Here is a 19,415-nt window from a genome sequence, read left to right as displayed (position 1 = left end):
GTATACATTTCCTTTGCTGCTCCTGATTCTTTTTTAGGCACTAAAAATCATAGCGTACCTTTGCTACACTTTCAGAGGGAACCTGAAATTTTCATTTAAGTAAAACACTAAGTGCATATCAGCAATAAAGTTTTGTGAAGTTATTATATAGGCCCACAATCATAAGTGAATCATTCCAGCTCACAATCTTTTGTGTGTCACTATATGCAAAAACACATGGAATAGGAATGAGACAAACTCTGCTTGCATATCTACAGATAAGCAAGGAGATAACAGTTGTTAAACCCTCTAGATTTTGGCTGTAGAGAAACTGTGGGCAGCACAAATACCTTCAGGGAGCTGGAGTTCACAAACTGGACTTTTGTGATTGTCTAACCCAGCTTTCTTAATAAAATAGGCCACATCACTTTGCCACACTACATCCTGTTTGAACTACAGCATATCTGTTAGAAAAAGAATCACAGAATACTTTGGGTTGGAAGGGACCTCACCCTGCCCCTAATTTCATCTAACTTCACCTTCTAGTACTGCCAAGCTAGATGGAAGGGCCTTCTTAAGGCATTTCTGAACAGAGGTAACGACAGACTATGATCAAAGAACCCTTTAATATTCTCTTTGGAAGTTCAACAGACTGTTATTTTGCTATATTCTTGAGCTAACACCGGATCTGGAGAGAGCATCCCAGGCACAGTTGCTAACAGCATGAAAGCAGAAGTAGTACAGCATCATCACTCCTGCTTAATTTTCTTTGTTTATCCTTCCAGGGATCATGCTGTTAGTCCTTTCGACATAGCATCACATGGGGAGCTCCTCTTTGGTGGCTATCCCACTCTATAACCTACGTTATTAACTATTCCCTCAATCTTTGTATCATTTGCAAGTATCTGTGATGACTGTATACTTCCTTTAAAGGTACCAACAAGTATGTAGTAGTATGCAGCCAAGAAATGACCTTAAAGATCTTGCTGAAAATGTGCAATTACAATTCCTCATTTAAAATTACATTTTGACACATCCTAAGCTAACGTTTGAACTGGGAACTGGATGGCCTCTGTATCATTGCATTTCCTTGATTTAGTGTTGTGTGGTCAAGTCACATGCCTCACGTGTCTGAATGCATTACCTTTAGTAACCACACTTAATATCTTTTTGATGCAATTACAAACCAATGTGACAGAATCTATTTTCTGCAAACCCATGTTGATTGGCATTAATTTCATTACTTTTCTTTAATTCATTATTGAAGCAACTCCTGTATCAGTGATTCTATTCTTTTGCCTGGGATCCCTGTCAATCTGACAGGTCTGTAACTACCCAAGTCATTCTACTTAGGGCCAGATCCAAAACAAGACTTTGGAAAATTTTTGGTACCTAACATTTAGGACTGCAATCTAAAAACCCCTCATTCAGCAGCAGCTTGAAACTGAAAGCACACATGTACTGTCAAAGTTGACTACATACTTACAATTTTGCTTCTCTGCATGCCCAGATAGTCCTGAGCACATAGATGTTTAACAAGCACCCAAGCTAACGCTTACATACATCTGGGTTGTGGCAGTCAGGTCCCTGTTTCCCACCTGAAAACCTAGTCTTATCAGATACTAAGGATTTCCAGTATTTGTCCAGGATACTGGAACAATGTGGTGGTTTCACTGGAGCCATGGCATTAAAGATATTTGAAGTCTATGGCATGGAGGGGATGCAGCTCCTGCCACGTACCTTTTAATACGTTTAGTGGTTCTGGGACGTGCTGGTCAGCAAGGTTACAGCACTTGCCCAGCAAGTCCCATGCATCCCACAACCCCATGACCTGCTGCGCTGCAACTTCCAGCACAAACGCTAATATTTCTGAAGAGCAGACAGAAGCACAGCAGCTCTCACTTGAGTTCCCCCAGAAACGTTGAAGAAAGATGCTGGTATCACCTGTGAGGCCTGATCCAGGACATTCAGAATAGGTCTAACACTCAGCAAAGTCCTGCAAAGGCAGGCAAGGGAACATAGCGGGGGGATATAGCTTACCTTTTGTAAAAAGGCCTCCTGACTTCTAGGTGTTCAAAGTTACATCCTTAATCATACAGCTGAGATGAAAGGCACCCTCCACTCTTTTTGCAGTTGTGGCACTGTTCAGAAAGAAACCCAAGATTCATTAGGTCAAAAGGAGTGAGACCAAGAGAAAGCTGAGGGCTATAGCTTCCTAGTTAAATCATTCGCCTAGGGAAGGGGAAGCCTGCAGGTTCTGATCCCTGAAATGTTTATGCATTACATATGAAACAATAATAATTACTGGACTGCAAAGGCAAAGTTCCCACTTTGTATCACTCTCCAGGGAAACTGTACGTTTGAAACGTCCATAACAAGGCTGAGAAAGGCATCAGCTGTGAGATTATGTGATAAAAGCTCCATCCACACACCCACAAAGGAGTGCAGAGAGACAATGGCATGGGGGTAGCCCAAATAATACCCTGCCCTGGCTCCTCCCACACCCATCACAAGAGCCATCAGCCCATCAAAGGCCCAACTCCACAAGTCCAGAGGAGCACAGGACACAATGGCAGATGGGAACGCAAATTAAGGACTCGAAGGCAAAACCTGTCCAGGCCCCTCCCAGAGGTGTCCCAGGAAAGCCTCAGCCCCAGGGTGCAGGCATGAAGCCCATCAAGATGGGTCAACTCCACAGCAACTTTAGGACTGAGGAGGGTTGCAGCCTACAGATGTAGGACACACTATGGGATGCAGGGGAAGAGCATTTCAGGGTTGCACAGGACTTCTTATGGGATGCTTAGGGGAGGAATCAAAGGCAAAGAAAGGGAGGGATCTAGGTGATTTGGGGAGGAACAAGTGTGGGAAAATAGAGGGATAAGGGCATAGAAAGGGCCAGTTGTGTGTGAACAGTTTGCTGGGTGATGTGCTTGTCTGCCATGCCCTGCACCTGCTCAGCACAGCCCGTTCCCATCTTCTTATGAAATTGCTTTATAACTCTTTCTCTGAGTGAAGGACTATTTTGGGTGTATGTATGTTTATGGAGGTCTGAGTGCCAGCCTCTAGTCAAGCCATGGGTTGGAGAGCCTGTGTGCCTGGGTGGCAGTGATTGGAGAAATAGGAGTGAGTTGACTTAAGTGCCAGCAACTGGAATGGGACCGCGGGTCGTAGGGCCCCTCATGTGTCCATGGGGCCAGCAACTGGAGTGAGTGAGGGTCTGGGTGCCAGAAGCTGGGCTGGGACCGCAGGCACCGTGTGCCTGGGTGCCAGCAGCTGGAGAGACCCGAGTGAGTGACAACAAGTGCCGTCCACTAGAGCGGACCAGGGGTCAGAAGCCCTTAAGTCAGTGGTGCCAGGGGGAGGAAGGTGTGACTAGTAAAGATCAAGCTAGACTAGCTGGTGAGGGGCTGATGTGCCCTGGGAGCTGGGGGGCAGGGGGGGGGGAAGGCAGAAAGAGTGGATGGTGCCTCTCTAATGGCAAGACCGCAGGAGAAGCTGGCATGTTAGACTGGGAATATATGCTCAACCTTGCTTCAGTTGGACCTGGGAATACGGAGCTGTGTCAGCCTCACCTTTCTCGGGCTGATGGACTGGCCCGATTCTTCCAAAATAAACACCAAATATTTAACTTTGTGGAAAAGTGCTGTAGCCCGAGGCCTGCAGATAAGTGGGTAGCAGCAGCTGTAGTCACTGCCATGTTTTTTAGAATAACATTGCTCATTCTTTCCGAGGAACAACTGTAAGACATACCTTGGAAGGAAGATTATAGCCATGAATCCTGAATGAATGAAAATGCATTAGTGGCACAAAAGTTCCAGACAGTTTTTTCTCTCTACATAGTACTAGGGTACATAGACCCTATTTTGAGATATCTGATGAACTCCATGCATTGATGGGAAAGCACAGGCCCCTAATTCTGGAGCTGGGTTTCCAAGGCCAGGTACCTAGGAGTTAAGTGTTGGCATATCAAATTTAATTTAATTAAGTGCTTTTAAAAATAAAAGTAATATATAAATACTGGCACAACACTTGCTTTTATCCACTGGAATGGCCCCAGTGCTACAAGTTACTTACAAATCAGTATAAACAGTCCAGAGAACTCCTTTGCCAGCTAAATTAAACAGCAGACCATCGAAGAGTTAAAACACCAGTTCCTTCAGAGACACTGGGCTCTCCCCAGTGCCCTGGGGAAGAATACCGATGACATGCTCTGAAGATGATCTGTTCCCTGTTTTTTCTCTGCCCCCCACCCCACATAGGAAAATCCTTTCTCTCTCCGCTGCTTATGAATTTTATTTTCCAACCACACCTCTAGCCCTAGGAGAGCTATTACTGGAACCTTGTGTTTTTCAAACAGCTGATGCACACATCTGAATTTCTTTAAAAGGAAGGGCTGCTAAAGGGTGGGTCTCATAGCTGCACACAAGAGAAAGAACATGGTGTGAAGGAAAGTAAAACAAATGTGCACAGATGCACTCCTAGTAACAACTCTTACAGTAATATAACAGTAAATACTCACCTTTCTGCCTGAAAAACTAGACTGTGCAGAAGTGTGTATTTACAAGATACAAGTTATTTCTTACAGTCTCTCCTCAGAGATTTAGCATTAATGTATCAGGAACTAGACCAGAATATAAATGATTTTCCACAACAGTGAAAGTGACTTTAAAAACACTCACTTGTTTTTATTGAGTTTACATCACGATTGTATACATTTTTAACAATGTGATTGACTCCTCCTGTATGTTTAACAGCAAATTCAGTAAGTGGTTCACAAACATAAAACAAACTGTTTCACTGGATTTGAGCAAGACAGAACAGCCTCCAGGAAACTAAACTGCACTAGCAGTTTTTAACCCTCAGAGAAACTAGCCACCAGTGAGATGCAAGAGCAATCTGATCTGACCTTACCTGCCAGCAGTTCCAGCAGTGACAAACATAATCAGCGAAGCCAAAGATTTAAGCAACAGCTTAAACAGCTACAAAAAAGATTTAAACAACAGCTACCTCCTTTGGAGCTAAACAGACTTACATTACCTAACCAGAAGATGAAAAAAGCAGCTAGACTGTGGGGAAGAGGCAGAGTTTTCCAGCTATTTGGAAATGCATGGAAGTGTTTTATCATAATTTTTATCATCATGTCTAGGTTTACAGTAAATTCAAGAAGACTCTGGAATAGAGGATTGGAAAGAATCTTCCAAGTCAGGGCTACACCATTCATTTTTATTGAGATTGTCTGGGTAACTCCACTGAAGATGGCTACGTAAGAAGCAGCGTGCTAGCTCTTGTTTGCTGCACTATGCAGGCTCTGCAGGAACTGCAACCACATGCTGAAGGAGATCCCCCAAAAGACAAGGGGAACAGTGAGGAATATGGGAGACATCACACGGCTGGGACAAGCAAAACTTGGCCAGAATTTAATCAGGACCTACGCCAACGCTGCCATTTCAGTAACCCTGTCTCAGGTCAAACACAGGGTCCTCTGTTGCAGGCAACCAGATTTCACAATGCCTTCTGTAAGCTGGTTAAACTTTGTTTTAAAGCCAGTTACGGTTATTGCCCTGCTAATTTCCTTTTTTTACTATGGTCAGTGAAGATCATTTGGTTTTTCAGAGAGATCAATAGAAAGCTTAAGGGGGGAAACAACTCTGCCCATTAAGATGATGCAGATCAGGTTATTTCCAGTCTTCATCTTATCTGAACTGTGGCTCACTATGCAAACTTTCAGTGAAGGAAGTGTCAATTATGTCAATGAGATAGATGAAAGGACAAAAAAACAACAAAAACCAACCCAAAACCACCAAAGAGAGTCTGGACAGCAGTCTCGGTTTTGTATAACATGAGCTCCACATTATTTTTAAAAAGCAAGTTTGCCTTTCCAAGCACACGCATGCCCTCTCACCTCCTCCAGTAAAGTCTCCAGAAAAGTACCAGATATCTCAAAACCAAACCCAGGCCTCTTAACTGAAATTGGTCTTCACCTCTTCCCCTACTCCTTCCTGCATCTCCTGGGCCCCTACCCCCGTTATCTGTCACCCCCTATTCTCACCTCGGACCCCAGGTCCTGGTAGCGCTTTGAGCACTACTAGAAGTGTCAGAGTAGGCACATCACCACGATCATCTTGTCTCACGAAGTACCAGCTCCTCGGCAGTTTGCTGTCAGGGAGCAGCAGGAGCCAGGCTGCTCCAGAAGGAGAGGAAAGCTGGGAGCCAAGGTGGGTCACGCAGGCTGCAGGGCAGGCAGCTTGCCAGGCAGTGCCTAGCCCCACAGTGAGATGCAGCAGGATGCCTGTTTTGGCCTAGATGAAGTAGCTGCGACCAGTAATAATGGTCTCTGAGTATTTTCAGAAGTCCCACGTACCAGTAGATGTATTTTGGATATGGAGTTCCACCTGGTCTCTTCTTCTTCTGTTCCTTTTGTTGTTTGTTTATACATATGAGCAAATCTATTTGTATAAATCAATGGCGTGACTCTTTGTAAGGATTTTGCTAAATTTAGTGGATAAGATTATTCAGAGTGAGAGGATACAGAGGAGTACGACCCTTTTATTTCGAAAAATCAGTGTATTGTCATTTTGTGAAGGTGGGGAGCCTGCGCTTTGAATGTCTATGAGAACTTGGTGCAACCTATTGCTCCCATTGGGTATTTCTTATCCTTCAACACCCGAAGAACATAAAAACCCCCAAACCAACCAAAAAACCCCAAACAACCAACAACCCTGCCACGCTCTCCTCGAGGTGACGGTTAAAACCCGAGGTGTGGACAGGGCAAGGGCCACCCAGCCCGCGGCTGACACCGGTACCCTGGAGGACAGGCGGCCGCCACCTGTAACGGTTATCCCCTCCTTGCCGCCGAAAGACGAGGGCGGGCGCGTGCGTGCCGCGCCCCGCCCCGCCGGCAGCCCCTCAGGGAGCCCCGCCCCGGAGATGAGGGCTGCCAGCCGGCTGCGGGGCCGCCCCAGCAGCGGGTTGCGCACAGCGCCGCCGCGGCGTGGCGGGGGGAGCCTGAGGCCCGGCGAGGCCGGCGGCCGCCATGTCGCACCGCAAGGGCTCCACCAGCCCCTACTGCTTCTTCGTGCGCGACCAGCTGCCCGAGCTGCAGCGGCGCGGGCTGCCTGTGACCCGCGTGGTCGACGCCATCCCCTACTGCTCCCAGGCGTGGGCGGTGAGGGGAAGGGCCCACTCCAGCTCGCTGCCCCTCGCCTCTCTGGTGGGGCAGGGGAACGGCCTCGGGTTAAGCCAGTTTAATGGCGTGGAGGGCAGGGGGGAGGCCCGCGGTGCGTTCCTGCTCCAGCCGCGGTGTGCCAGGGCCCTGGGTTTCATAGCAGCTCACCTGCCTCTTGCTGGTGGGGAACCAGTACCCGTCAAGTAGATGTGTGTGGTGCCCCTGTGCAGGTTGCGTGGGGGACAAAATGTCAGCGTGGCCTTTCTTGGGGGGGTAAACTAGCTGGTGGCTCAGCTGCTGTATGTTTAGCGGTTCAAATGGGCATCTTGAGTGGCCTCAGCTGGCTCTAGCTAAGAAGCACAAGCTACGCTCTCCTCCCCTCAGCTGTGGGAAGGGCAGCTCTGGCTTGTGTGTGATGGGTAGTGGCATCCCTGGCTGGCAGGAGTAGTTTCAGAAGGCCTCTTGTTTGTGGTGGGGCAGTGCTAATTTGCTCTCGTCTGAAGATGCCTCAAAAGCACATGCTTGCTAGGTGTTTTGAATCAAAGCTTATGGCTTTGTTAGGGAGAAAGCTACTGGAAATGTTTGAGTCAATGTTAACAGTTAGCAGTTCTTGCCAAGGATTGATAATGCCCTTTGCAAATGCACAATTAGTTTCTTACACGGGGTTTGTTGGTTTGTGGGACTACTAGAAGGAAGCAGTAAAAACCTTTTTTTAACAATTCACTTTCCTTCAAGTTGCTGACTAAGGAAGAAAAGATGGCATATACAGAGAAGGCTCGTAAGTGGAATGAAAAGAAATGCTCTCAGAAGACCGTAAAAGAGGTAAATGTTGAGAAAGGAACACCCTTCAATGTAGCTAAAATAAGAGGGGGAGTAAGTGGTGCTGGGGTTTGGTCAGCTATGATGCTATGGAAGATCACCTGCTCTCCATAGCTTCCAACCTCTGGAGGTTATGGCTGCTGTAGCAGTCCATACTGTTATGAAGGTTATGCAGAAAATTGTTCTGGTTTGAATTGAAGGTGAAAATACTCTGTACTACTTTAAACCAGCTCCTTTGGGCTCTTTTACCAAGTAAAATGTAGTTCTCTAACAACTTAGTTTTATGTTTAACAATATTTTGCAGTGACTGACAATTTTTTTTAATGTATAATACTGTAAATTGGTACAACTTCTGGTCATAGGTTCATGTTGCTTTTGCTTCGTGGATGTCCTTAAGTTAGGTGATTCTTGTCCGATGGCCTGAAACCACATCTTACATGCAGCTGATTTGGCATTCTCCAGTGGCTGTGTGGTGGACCAGGTCAACGAAATGTTGCAACCTTTGCAGAAAAAGAATAATTATACCTTGCCATTATTTTTAGATTGGTTTGATTGTGGAGAGAATAGTAATGCTATGGTGGAGGACAAAATCCCACAATGTAGAAGTAAGAAGTTACGTTAAGCTAAATGTGGCTGTGGGCAGAAATAGTGCTAAATGGATCCCTTTACTATTTACTGTCTTGAAAAGGGGGGTGTGTGTGTGTGTGTGTTCCTTCCCCCCCCCCCTTCTGTCTGTGTCTCTCCATCTCCCAGCAGTTTCCTGAAGCATAGTTTGCTTCAGAGTTTGAATTACGTGAGGTGTCAGAAAGCTTATTTTATTCCAGCCTTGGTTGGCAATGTAAAAACTTGTGTGTCAAAGCAAAGAGTCTGATTGAGTAAATGGATAATACTGCATTTACTTCTTCATTCCATATTACTAGATACTGACTATGAACTAGAAATTCCTGGTGAGGGTAAATTTTAGGACTTTAAAACACTTACATGGTGCTAGGGAGGATGACAGGATGATCGTAGTTTGGAGTAACTAGTAAATCTGGATTAGTTAATGTAGTCAATCTAGACTAGTAGGGAGATGTTAGGCAATGTTTTCTGATTTTGGGGGCCTGCCTGTATGGGAAAGAGCTATTTAAAACGTGATCATAATTGTGTTATTTAGCAGGCTAGGGGTGTGTAATTAATGAAGCTCCATTTTCAGATATAATGGAGAGCTACATGAAATGACAACTAAGTCATAAATGGAGGCTTCTGTATTTTCTTCCACAAGCGGTAGTATTTTAGAAAGCTGTAATGAGGGAAGGGAATAATTGCTTTACCAAAATAAAGAACATCATCCTTATTGCCTGTCAGTGGATATAGGGAAGTGTATGAGATTATATGTGATTTCAGTTTATTATTCACACCCCTAACACAGACAACCACAGTTATTTTGTGTAGTGAAAGGTCTTGGTCATCTTTTGGAGATGACCTAAGCTTACTTGGATGGGACTAATTCCTCATTTTATTTTAAATAGTTCAAACAGATAATCAACAACCTTTGGCTAAGGTGGTCATCTGGAATTAGTGTACCCGGATGTGGATGTTATTCCCAATTTGTGTCTTGAATGATTGAATTCTGTAAGCCTGCCAGGTTTCTCTTCCTGTCCTCTTAAAAGCTTATTGTTCATGCATGGATTTGCAGTGCTTAATAGGCATACGTGCCCCTCTTACTTGCTCTGTGCCAGAGCAATCTGATTACTTCCTTGAGGCTTTGTCAGCTTTTCATGAATTCCATTCCTAGTCAAACACAACTAACGCATTTGCCAAACTTTATGAAAAAGTTTATGGAAAAATTTTTGAAATTCCAATTGGAAAAGTTCCTTGCCTGTGACAAGTGGTTGAACGTAACAAAATCATATTTTTTTGATTTTTTTTTTTAATTACATTTTGTAAATTTAGCTGTAGCTCTTTCCAGTTGTAGTGAGTTGACCAAAGTACTAAGATACCTATCTCTCTTTTTGTTAGAAGAGAAACCTTGCCTTCCTGGTCTGCAAGTACACAGGCATTTGTATATAAACTGCAGACTTGTTCCGCCTAACCGTAACTGTTAGTGGACATTATATGTTCCTTTAATAGAAGGAGGTGAAGGACTTTATTGGGGGTTAGTAGCCTCTTTTGATTTTTTTTTTAACTTCCTCATCTTTTCCAGACATGTAATCTGGCTCATCCAGTTCCTGCTTGTTTGACCACAAAGATGCCCAGTGTTACTTCTCTTCCAGATGCCTCTGCTATGTCTTGGAAGAACGATCAGGGTATAGTAATCTTAAAGCAGTTGATCCTGGTAGATAAAAGCTTGCCCTTTATAGATACTTTCAGTGGTACCTATACAAAGGCTGTTTACATTTTACTAATAGCCATCTGTGTCAACTATTTCTTTGTTTAAAGTAATGGTCTACTGCTGTATAAAGGTCTTTTGTTGTATAGAGGGAAGTCAGTGCAAACGTCCCTTCCCCCCTCCCCAAAATAATTCTATCCTCTGTTTTTAAGCTTGATGGGAGTATAGCCACTAATAGTTCCTTTACAATTATTTCAAGGTTTTTAAGAAAAAGGTAATTCTTCAACTCCTACGTTTATGGTTTACAAAGCCTAATCCAAGTTCAGCATTAAAGTATATTTGTACCAATTTTAAAGGGTGAACAGTTGTTAGATATCAGAGTTCAAAATTTGTATGGTAGAGGTGTTAAGTAAAACGATGACCTGGCCTCTTTGGGAGAATAGAAGAGGGGATATGTACTTTGTCAGTGCTTTTGTAACATCCTGGCTTGCTTCCTTATTGAAAGAACTCTTGGAAACTAAACCTTTCTTATCTGTACCCCCTCTTCAAATGGATGTTTTGATTAGAATTGAGTAATGAACACATCTGTAGTCTTTTCCCCATGAATATTACATTAATCTGAAAAATGATAAATGGTAGCGCTTACAATGTAAGTCAAGCAGCCAGTTAATAGAAGCTGTATCTGCTGTGTGATTGAGTTTCAGCTCAAGCCTTTTACCTAACGGGTCTCTTGAACTATTTTCATGTTGTCATGGTTATGGAGGGGCAGGAAAGAGTAGCTCCATACAAAGTGTAATACCTGTTAGCATCCTCCCTGCCAGAGATCATGCTCCCCCGTCATTGTGATGCAAATTTGATCAGGTTGATCATGGTGGATTGAGCCAACACAATTGATCTTTAAACTGAACGAGAGGGATAATGATAAGGGATAACTGAGACACATTTTATGATGCTGCTCCTTAATATTTCTCAGTAAAAGTTTTGTATGGTTCCCTGTAGCTATATCCATTTTTTCATGAGGAAAGCAGTTCAAACTCAGGTAGGAGAGGTGTCTTTCCTATGACCCCACAGCTTGTAGAGTTTAAGACCCATATAAGAGAGCACCAGCATTCGAGCTTAGGGCAACTGGTGTTAAATGCCATAAAGTCTGCCATACAGCATAAATTCTGTGTAAAAACAGTTATATGTCTCTATTATTTAGTAGAACAAGTAGAATTTTTTGATGAGGGGCAGAACTTAAGGATAAGGATTAAATAGGTACCTTAAACTTCAGTGAGAACGTTACATGACATTCATGAAGAGAAGGATTAAGGTGTATTGTGAAATATTTTTCATATTTGGATACTTTTTAAATTAGTAAACGATAAATTTATTTCTTAACATTTGCCTTGGGTATTCTTGCCACCTTCTTTGGGAGCTCATTTAGTGCAGGAGAAGCAATCCTTTTAATTAGCAGACTTCCTCATCTCTTACCCCAGAAGACTATTACCAGCTGATTTAACTTGTTTAAGTTACTGAGTTGAGCTTGTGAGGCTGCTTTGCAGTTACTGATTTTTTTTTTTTCCTAACCTTATTTTCCTAAAGGGTGAAGAGACCTATCATAAAAAGGAATAGTAGTTCCTGTTCGATTCCAGGCCTCTTAACATTCTTGTGGGTTTGATTTTTTTTAATTGCTTTTATTTTGGGGTTTCTTTTTTTGCCCTGATCTGTACACACAGGAGCATCTATGGAAGGTGTACCAGGACTATCGATATGCCTGACTCTTGCCTAAGTATTAGTTACCATGTCATCTCAGATACAGAGAAAGATCTGTGTGTTTTACTTGGTCATTACCCTACTTTACTTGCTCGTATGATGAAGCACACCAAAGCTTTCACTGGATGAGGTGAGGCCAGGATGGCTTGCTGTAACCTCTGGTGGTTCTTCTGAAAATGTTTGGGTTTTTTTTTAGCTGTGGTTGCAGACATCTTCTACTTCCTGAACATTTACAGCCATGGCAAGCTGCCGTCCCACTGTGAACAGCGCTTCCTTCCTTGTGAGATTGGATGTGTCAAGTACTCTCTACAGTATGGCATAATGGCTGATTTCCATCACTTCATAGATCCAGGTGAGCTCCAAGGAAGGGAGACAAGAAGTAGTTCGTCTTGCTTTGGTGTGAGGGGGAGGCTTTCTAGTGTCACTTACTGCTGCTCAGATTAGATTTCTGGTATTAAGACAGGTTTATTTCTTTGACTGTAAGTGGTTGGACTTCTTAAAATATTGGAGCAGTGCTGATTGTTTTTGAAGAGATGAACTTAAGCATCATAACTGTATGAAGCTTCAAAGAGGAGGAAGCTTCAGATAAATCCAGGAGGACCTGCAGATGTTTGTGCTTTATATTTCATGCCAATGAATATTTGTCTTGATTGGACCTAAACACACACACTGTACAATATACTTTGTTTTCTAAAATGCATGTAACTGAAAATAACTTTTTCAAAAATAGTTGTGGCACTTGTACAAGGCCACAAGGGAAGACAAAGCTGTTCCTTTCTGTACATTAAACTATGGTGTATAGTTGAGAGTTAAGGATCTGTCATTGTGGATGTTGGATGATGATTGTTCTTTTTCTCCTGTCTCCCCTGCTTTTCTGCAGAAGTACCACCACGCGGTTTTCGGTACCACTGCCAGGCTGCTAGTGAGTATCAGGGGAGAAAAAGAATGGTATGCAAAGGTGTACAGATAAGATTTGGCTTATCTGATCTGTATCCAAATGTTTTGTAAGTCTACAGTTTCTCCTTCTGAGAACTTGTCAAGTTTTGAAGAGAAAGGAGTGACAGAGCAGCTTGTTGCAGTCACCTTTTATATGTTTCTTGTACCCACAAATGGCAGAGCACTTCACCCAAAATGGTTTTGTCAATGGCAGAGTTATTTGTATTCGGTCTTCCTATTTTAATTCAGTAATAACTGCAGTATGTTATTCTTAAATGGGACAACTTTGTATGGCTTTAAATGCTTTCAAGCCTCTCTGAGGAGGGTGTCCTTCCCTTAATAGTCCTTGTGTGTATCTTCACCATGAAGTGCTAATTCATAATAGGGTAACTCAAAGATACTAGTTTGTATTTAAAAGTTGTGTTTTGCAGCTTTGTATGTATCAACAAAGTTAAGGTATTTACACTGTTGTGTCTGGCTTGGCCTGCCTTGTTTCCCTTGTGACTCTTAAGTAGTGTTTATAGATTCTAGTTTGTTTCTATTAGGACATTTCCTCCCCTTGTGTGCAGAAGGAACAAACTTGGTCTGTGTCTTCCTATGTCAAATATTTAGCTAACGGCCTTTTGAAAGGGATGTGTGTGTGTGTGTTTGCTCACAGCCCAGACCTGCCAGTCTTCTGCTGATGGAAGCACAGTTTTGGTAGCTTAATCACAGACACTCTCTGTAGAGAAGAGATGTATGTGTTTGTGTGTATACATATATGTATATAAAAAGATACAAAGGAGGGGGGAACTGTATCATTTAAGGAAATAAGACGTCTCATAATGTGGTGTTTTTTTTTCTTGCCCCCCCTTCATTAGGTGATGCCACTCATAAGATCCCTATATCTGGATTTCATGTTTCACGTACTTGTTACGCAGTTGTCTTACGGGAACTTCTTGAGTTTGTCCAGCCAGCCAGAGGTGTTCAGCCTCACTTTTACTGCAGGGTATGGTCAAGGTCAAAGTAAGATGCTCTAAATCAAAACCTCTAATTTCACTTCTGTTGGATGACTAAGGAGATACTTTGCTCTAAACTCTAATCAGTGTGCAAGTCAGTGGGAAAAGAGACTCTTTTCCAAAGTTTCCCAGTTCCATGCAGGAAGAAATGTCCCCTAGCATCTAACCTTTTTATAAAGTAGAGGCCTAATTTTCTGCCGCCTTATTTTCAGCCTGCACTTCTGGCTCTAGTCTACTGATGAACATTTCACTTGGTCTCTGACATTGTTTTAGCTTAGGTTAAGGGCTTTTAAGATTGACTTAAATTGATTGTGCTGAATAATAGTCACATACTTCTGCTTTTCTAAGGGATGTTTTAATGTTTTTATGACTCTTTCCCCATGAGACTACCGTACATCTTAATTTTTGCTCAAGTTTCATTTGCCAATGAGCAAAATAAAACATTAGGATTCAGAGGTGTTTAAGCTTCATAACAGTTATATTGCGTTTTGATTCCATTCGAGCCTAATGTTAATCCTTAAAAAGGTGGGGAGGGTCAAGATCTTGGGCTCCATCCATAAATATAGGGCTTTGAAGAAATACGCATGAAAAAAATCTCAGAGCACTTAATGGAGATATCTGTAGTATGGGTTAACCTTTAACCTGTCCCTAAACATTAGTCCAGAATTTCTCCTGCGGTTTGGTTGGAAAGCCTCTATGGCATTTGGTTCCTCTTCAAGATAATTTTCAGGAAGAGTGTACGTTCAGTCCCACAAACATTGACTTTTGTTTTGGAGATGACTTTTTCAGATGTAATCAGAAGTCTTGCAGATGTCAAAATTATATACTGTACTTCTTCAATGTAACTGAAATTTTCTTTCCTCTAGTCTAATGACAGATTCAGAATTAACTGGTGTCTCAATCGAATGGCTAGCATAACAGGTGGGAAATGGATAATTTTTGGCCTTCCCTTCCCCCCCCCCCCCCCCCTCCAAGAAAGAAGGGTTATGTAAGCATGGACCACTGTATTTGTCTGAAAATCTTTGGGCCTGAAAGGTTTCATAAAAGCCGGTACTGATAGCTAGAACTACTTTGCATGCTTCTCCCTCTTCTTTTCCTCCCCATCAGTAACAGTAAAACAGCAGCATGATCAGCAAACTGGCTAATGAGCACATCTGTAGAATAACATACACTGTTTCTTGCTCAGCCAGTTAAAGGAGCACTAGAGGCAGTGAGATTACGGTGAAGGTGAGCATATGGTAACGCATGGGAAAACTAACAGCTTCTGAGGAGAGATGGCCCACAAGTAGGACACATAATTACTGAGGTGGAGAAAATTATGGGAATATAGGATGACTCACTTTGCTAGGAAGCCAGGTTTTATTAAAACGACTGATGGAATAATGTGTTAAGGTTTACAAGAGCTTTGATGCTCTGGTAAGGTGCTGGGCAATGAACAGGGATTGACTGAGAAGTGAGCTGAGGAGAATATTCACTGGCTCTTTTGTTCTCCTGACCTGGATTTTCTCTGAGCTATAGGTATTGAGAGCCATCTGGAGCTTCTCTCTGTAGAAGACCTGGTAATAGAACTGTACCAGAAGAAATACCAAAAGGAGCCATCCAAGACTTGGGTGTGTAGAGAACTGGATGTCTTCCTGTGGGATTTCTCCAGTAATACCAGGTATGTTGGGTTGTTCTCTGTGGAAATGTGTATTAGCCTGATGTGTCTTGGTGCCCTACGTACAGCTTGTATGCTGCCAGGCTAGAATATTCTGCAAGCCTTCTAATCGGAAATGCTTCTTATCACATCGTGAGTACAACTGGAAATGAAAAATACTTTCCCAAAAGAAGTGTAAAGATAGATGGCTTTTTAATGCTGAGTCTGAGGCCTAATTTAAAGGAGGGGATGAAAAATGGGAATAAAATATATTGTGGTATTTAACTGGATAGAAGTGAGAAGTTCAGACTCTCTTAGAAGTGTAACTTGGATGGGACCTGGCGGTTGTTATACATCAAATGCCTCATACTGCTGCTGTGGTGAGGGACAAGGTATGTTTGCCAGTGGCATAAATGAAGTTCTCAAGCATAAGCGTTAAGCTAGATCCTATATTTTTCTTTATTACACATCTGGAATCCTATTTACTTTGTAGAATTCCCCCCCCCCGCCATGTGTCTTGAACGGTAAAGCTTTTCCTGCTTTCAGATTCTTCCGTGTTTGTCCAAAGAAGTGGTATGTAGATTGTGGTGTTGCAGGGGAATATTTAGTGATGACACAGTTAACTTAGAAATATACTTTAACTTTTCCTCTGCTACTGTTTTAAGTAAAAACCAATAATTTGATCTTAAACTTCAGTAGGTCTTTAAAAAAAAAAAAGATTATTTTTGGAAGTCTGCTTGCAGTATGGATTTTAAGATCCTTTGGGATAGTCAGTGTCACTTTATCTTTTTATAGTTAGGCAGTTTTCCATTTCCATGAGTATCTTCACACTAGAGGGAGACCTTAAAAAGAATGGAAAAATGTACTTTAAAACACACATTTGGACAGGAAAGTGGGGATGCTTATACTAAGAGGAACTATTTCACATTAATTGGAAACTTCAAATTGTAATCTTTAAATTCCATTTGTCTCTTAAGATTCTCTTTTTCTCCCTTCTCCCCACGTCAGCATGAAGCAGGTTGCCTGTTAAGCATGCCTTTTAACTCTGCATAAACCACTTAAAGCTTAGTTATTGAATGCTGATCCTCTGTGAAATTTTAAAGGTACTACATGGTCACTGTGACAAAAAGAGAACATCTTTAATATTTGTTCCTGTTCCTTTGTACCAGACGAAATATTCATGTTGATTAATGATGTAGATGCTTCTGAAATAAGCCTGAACTTCATTTCATGTAGGTGCAAGTGGCATGAAGAGAATGATATACTCTGCTGTGCTTTGGCATCCTGTAAGAAAATTGCGTGAGTATTGCTAAGGAGTTATCTCCAGTATGATGACTTTTTATTTTGTTATAGACACACATTTTTGGCTCTGGCTTCTCTGACTGCCTGGAGCACTGTGTTCTAGATCTTGAGTTTTATTTATTGCCTCCACTCCCAAGATTTTGTTCGATTTGTAACTTTCATTGTTGTTTGTATGGCTTAGCAGTATGCTGTAAGTCTTAGCACTTAGATGTAATGTAATTTCTGTGATAGTAATGTCCATCACTCTGTACTCATCCTTTCGCTACCTCCACTTACTATTGGAGAGTTGAGAGAAGTGTTAATTACATTAGAATTCACTCTTTTTCTTCAGAGGTTTAGTTTACCTGTATTTGGTGAGAAATTCTCAGTATATTCTAGTATATCTCTACTTTGGAAACTTTTATACTGCCTTCCATATAATGTAGATACATAAGGTTCTGTAATCTTTTTGGTGTGGGGAAAGGGAAAGTAAATAGTTGGGAAACAAGGAAATGCTGTTTAAGATTGCAGTCAGTAGTAGTAGCACTTTGAGAAAGATAATAATGAATAGTCTTTAATTTAAAAAACTCTTGTTATGTACTGCTATGCCTTGCAAAAAAAATGTTGATTTTCACACTTCTACATGGCTGCATTTGATAGTGTGGGGAAGCACTTGTTTTAATTTCATGTGTAGTTGTAGAATAGGCTGGTGGTCTTGGAAGGATGCAGGGTAACTACTTAGCTTAATGTCCTTCTGCCATAATGTCCTTCTGCCCTCTGTCATCTGCTCTGTGCATCTCAGTTTGTGGTTGCTTTTGTTTGCCAGTTGAAGAACTAAAAATGCTGTGCTTCTGTAGTCAGCATTACAGCCCTCTTAGCCACACTTCTCTTGTTTTCTTTTTCTCTCGGTCAAGTTATTGCATCAGTAAATCTTTAGCTAATGTGTATGGAGTCTCACTGACAGCAGCTCACCTACCTCTTCAAGACTCTGATTATGGTGAAAGCACAAATACCAAGATGGTGATACTGGATGCTGGACGTTTTCAGGTCAGATTCTTTAAACTGGTATCCTGTTTTATTTCTAGTTAACTCAAGTGTTCAAAGTTGCCAGTTTCAGGTTAACTGTTTTCTCTTTGGATGCTGTCTTTTGTGACGTGTTGGGCAGGCTGATGGAAGAAAAATAATCATTTCTTATAATTTTTTTTGGCCGTACTTCATAGATTTCATGGATAGTTGTGTATACTGCATTTTAGAAGAAACATATATTTTGTATGTTTATTTCTTCATACAGAAAATGAAGGCTGAGGGTTTTGGATGTGACAGACATTTCGCTTCTCCAAGTCAGGATCAAGAGTTTGTCCCTTCTAATTGTGAGTTAGAAACTTTCACATTTGTAAGGGGAAATAGGTATTTAAACTTAATCCAATCGCTGCTTTTTCAAATTTCTGGGCTTAGATGTTGCCTGTCAGTGGCGTAAAGCTTAAACAACTCTGCATGAGCTGCACTTGTTCCTGCATATGGATTTCACTGAATTTCTGAAGACGTAAACATAAAGAGCTGCCCTTTTCTTACTGGACACAATCTTATGATCAAAAAGGTCTCTCAAATTAATTTTTCTTATAAATGTTGCTCTCTGATTTATACCCCCTTATATTTTTGCTACATGAAGTCCGTTCTCGTGTGCTTAGGTGCTTTGAGGCAGGGCCATCTTTAAAATACTCTCCTTGCTCTTAAGTCATTATATGTGCAGACTCAGCTGGTACTTGTTGCAAGTATTCTGTTACAACTCAGTTTATAAAGACTGCTCATTTAAAGTCTCTTTGGAGATGAAATTTTTTTAATAGAAGGCACGTGAGCTCAGTTCATCTGGGCAGTTCATGGCTAATCTTCAGAGGAACAGAACTGAGTTTGCAAGACAAATAACTAAGAATTCAGAGTTTGCAGCTTATTTTCTTGCTTATAAAATACATGCTGAATTAAACTCTGAAATTGTTCCAATTATAAATCATGAGATCTTATGGTCTCGGTGTTTGTAGAGGACACAAACCCTGTCTGTGACTTTTTGTATTGGAGCTATTGAATAGGTTCAGCTCCACAGTGTATGAAGAACAATTCCATTAATTTATGGAAGATTTAAAGGCTGATTTGATTTGCAAACTGTATTTAATTTAATAGGTGATTCTCCATGTGGTGTGAAGACTTCCCTTTATGGAACAAGTACCATGCGAGGAAGAGGAATTACTCGATTGCTGAAAAGTGCATCTGATCTATCCAAGTCTTTCAGTAATTGAAAATCTTTTTTTACATCCAGGACAGCTGTAAATTCTGATTTTCCTTGTTTCCCTAAGGTAATCAGCAGTTTCTTCAGACTGCAGTTTTTCATCTTATGTGCAACCCTTGATAGTTCAAGTTCTTGTTAGCATGATAAAACTATTGACTGGATTTAAAGAAAGTGAAAATCTTGTTTATTATCTACAGGAAGACTTATTTTGAAGGGACCTGACAGTTGCATCCTCTCTTTAAGAATACATGCCA

The 19,415-nt window shown here is 41.7% G+C and overlaps 1 protein-coding gene across 1 annotated transcript; it reads left to right on the top strand.

Moving 5' to 3' along the window:
* Positions 1–7,012: 7,012 nt before the first annotated feature.
* MAEL (maelstrom spermatogenic transposon silencer) lies at positions 7,013–19,171 on the top strand. The gene is made up of 12 exons (XM_072851582.1): positions 7,013–7,144; positions 7,880–7,966; positions 10,149–10,251; positions 12,226–12,381; positions 12,910–12,951; positions 13,826–13,953; positions 14,830–14,884; positions 15,482–15,623; positions 16,836–16,898; positions 17,795–17,927; positions 18,172–18,250; positions 19,056–19,171. Exons 1-12 carry the CDS (start codon positions 7,013–7,015, stop codon positions 19,169–19,171), a joined length of 1,236 nt encoding a protein of 411 aa, XP_072707683.1.
* Positions 19,172–19,415: the final 244 nt, after the last annotated feature.

Source organism: Ciconia boyciana, chromosome 1 (genome assembly GCF_034638445.1).
Source record: "Ciconia boyciana chromosome 1, ASM3463844v1, whole genome shotgun sequence".
Taxonomy (NCBI): Eukaryota; Metazoa; Chordata; class Aves; order Ciconiiformes; family Ciconiidae; genus Ciconia; species Ciconia boyciana.
Note: the sequence above shows the minus strand (reverse complement) of the source record. Positions and strands in the feature narration are given on the sequence as shown.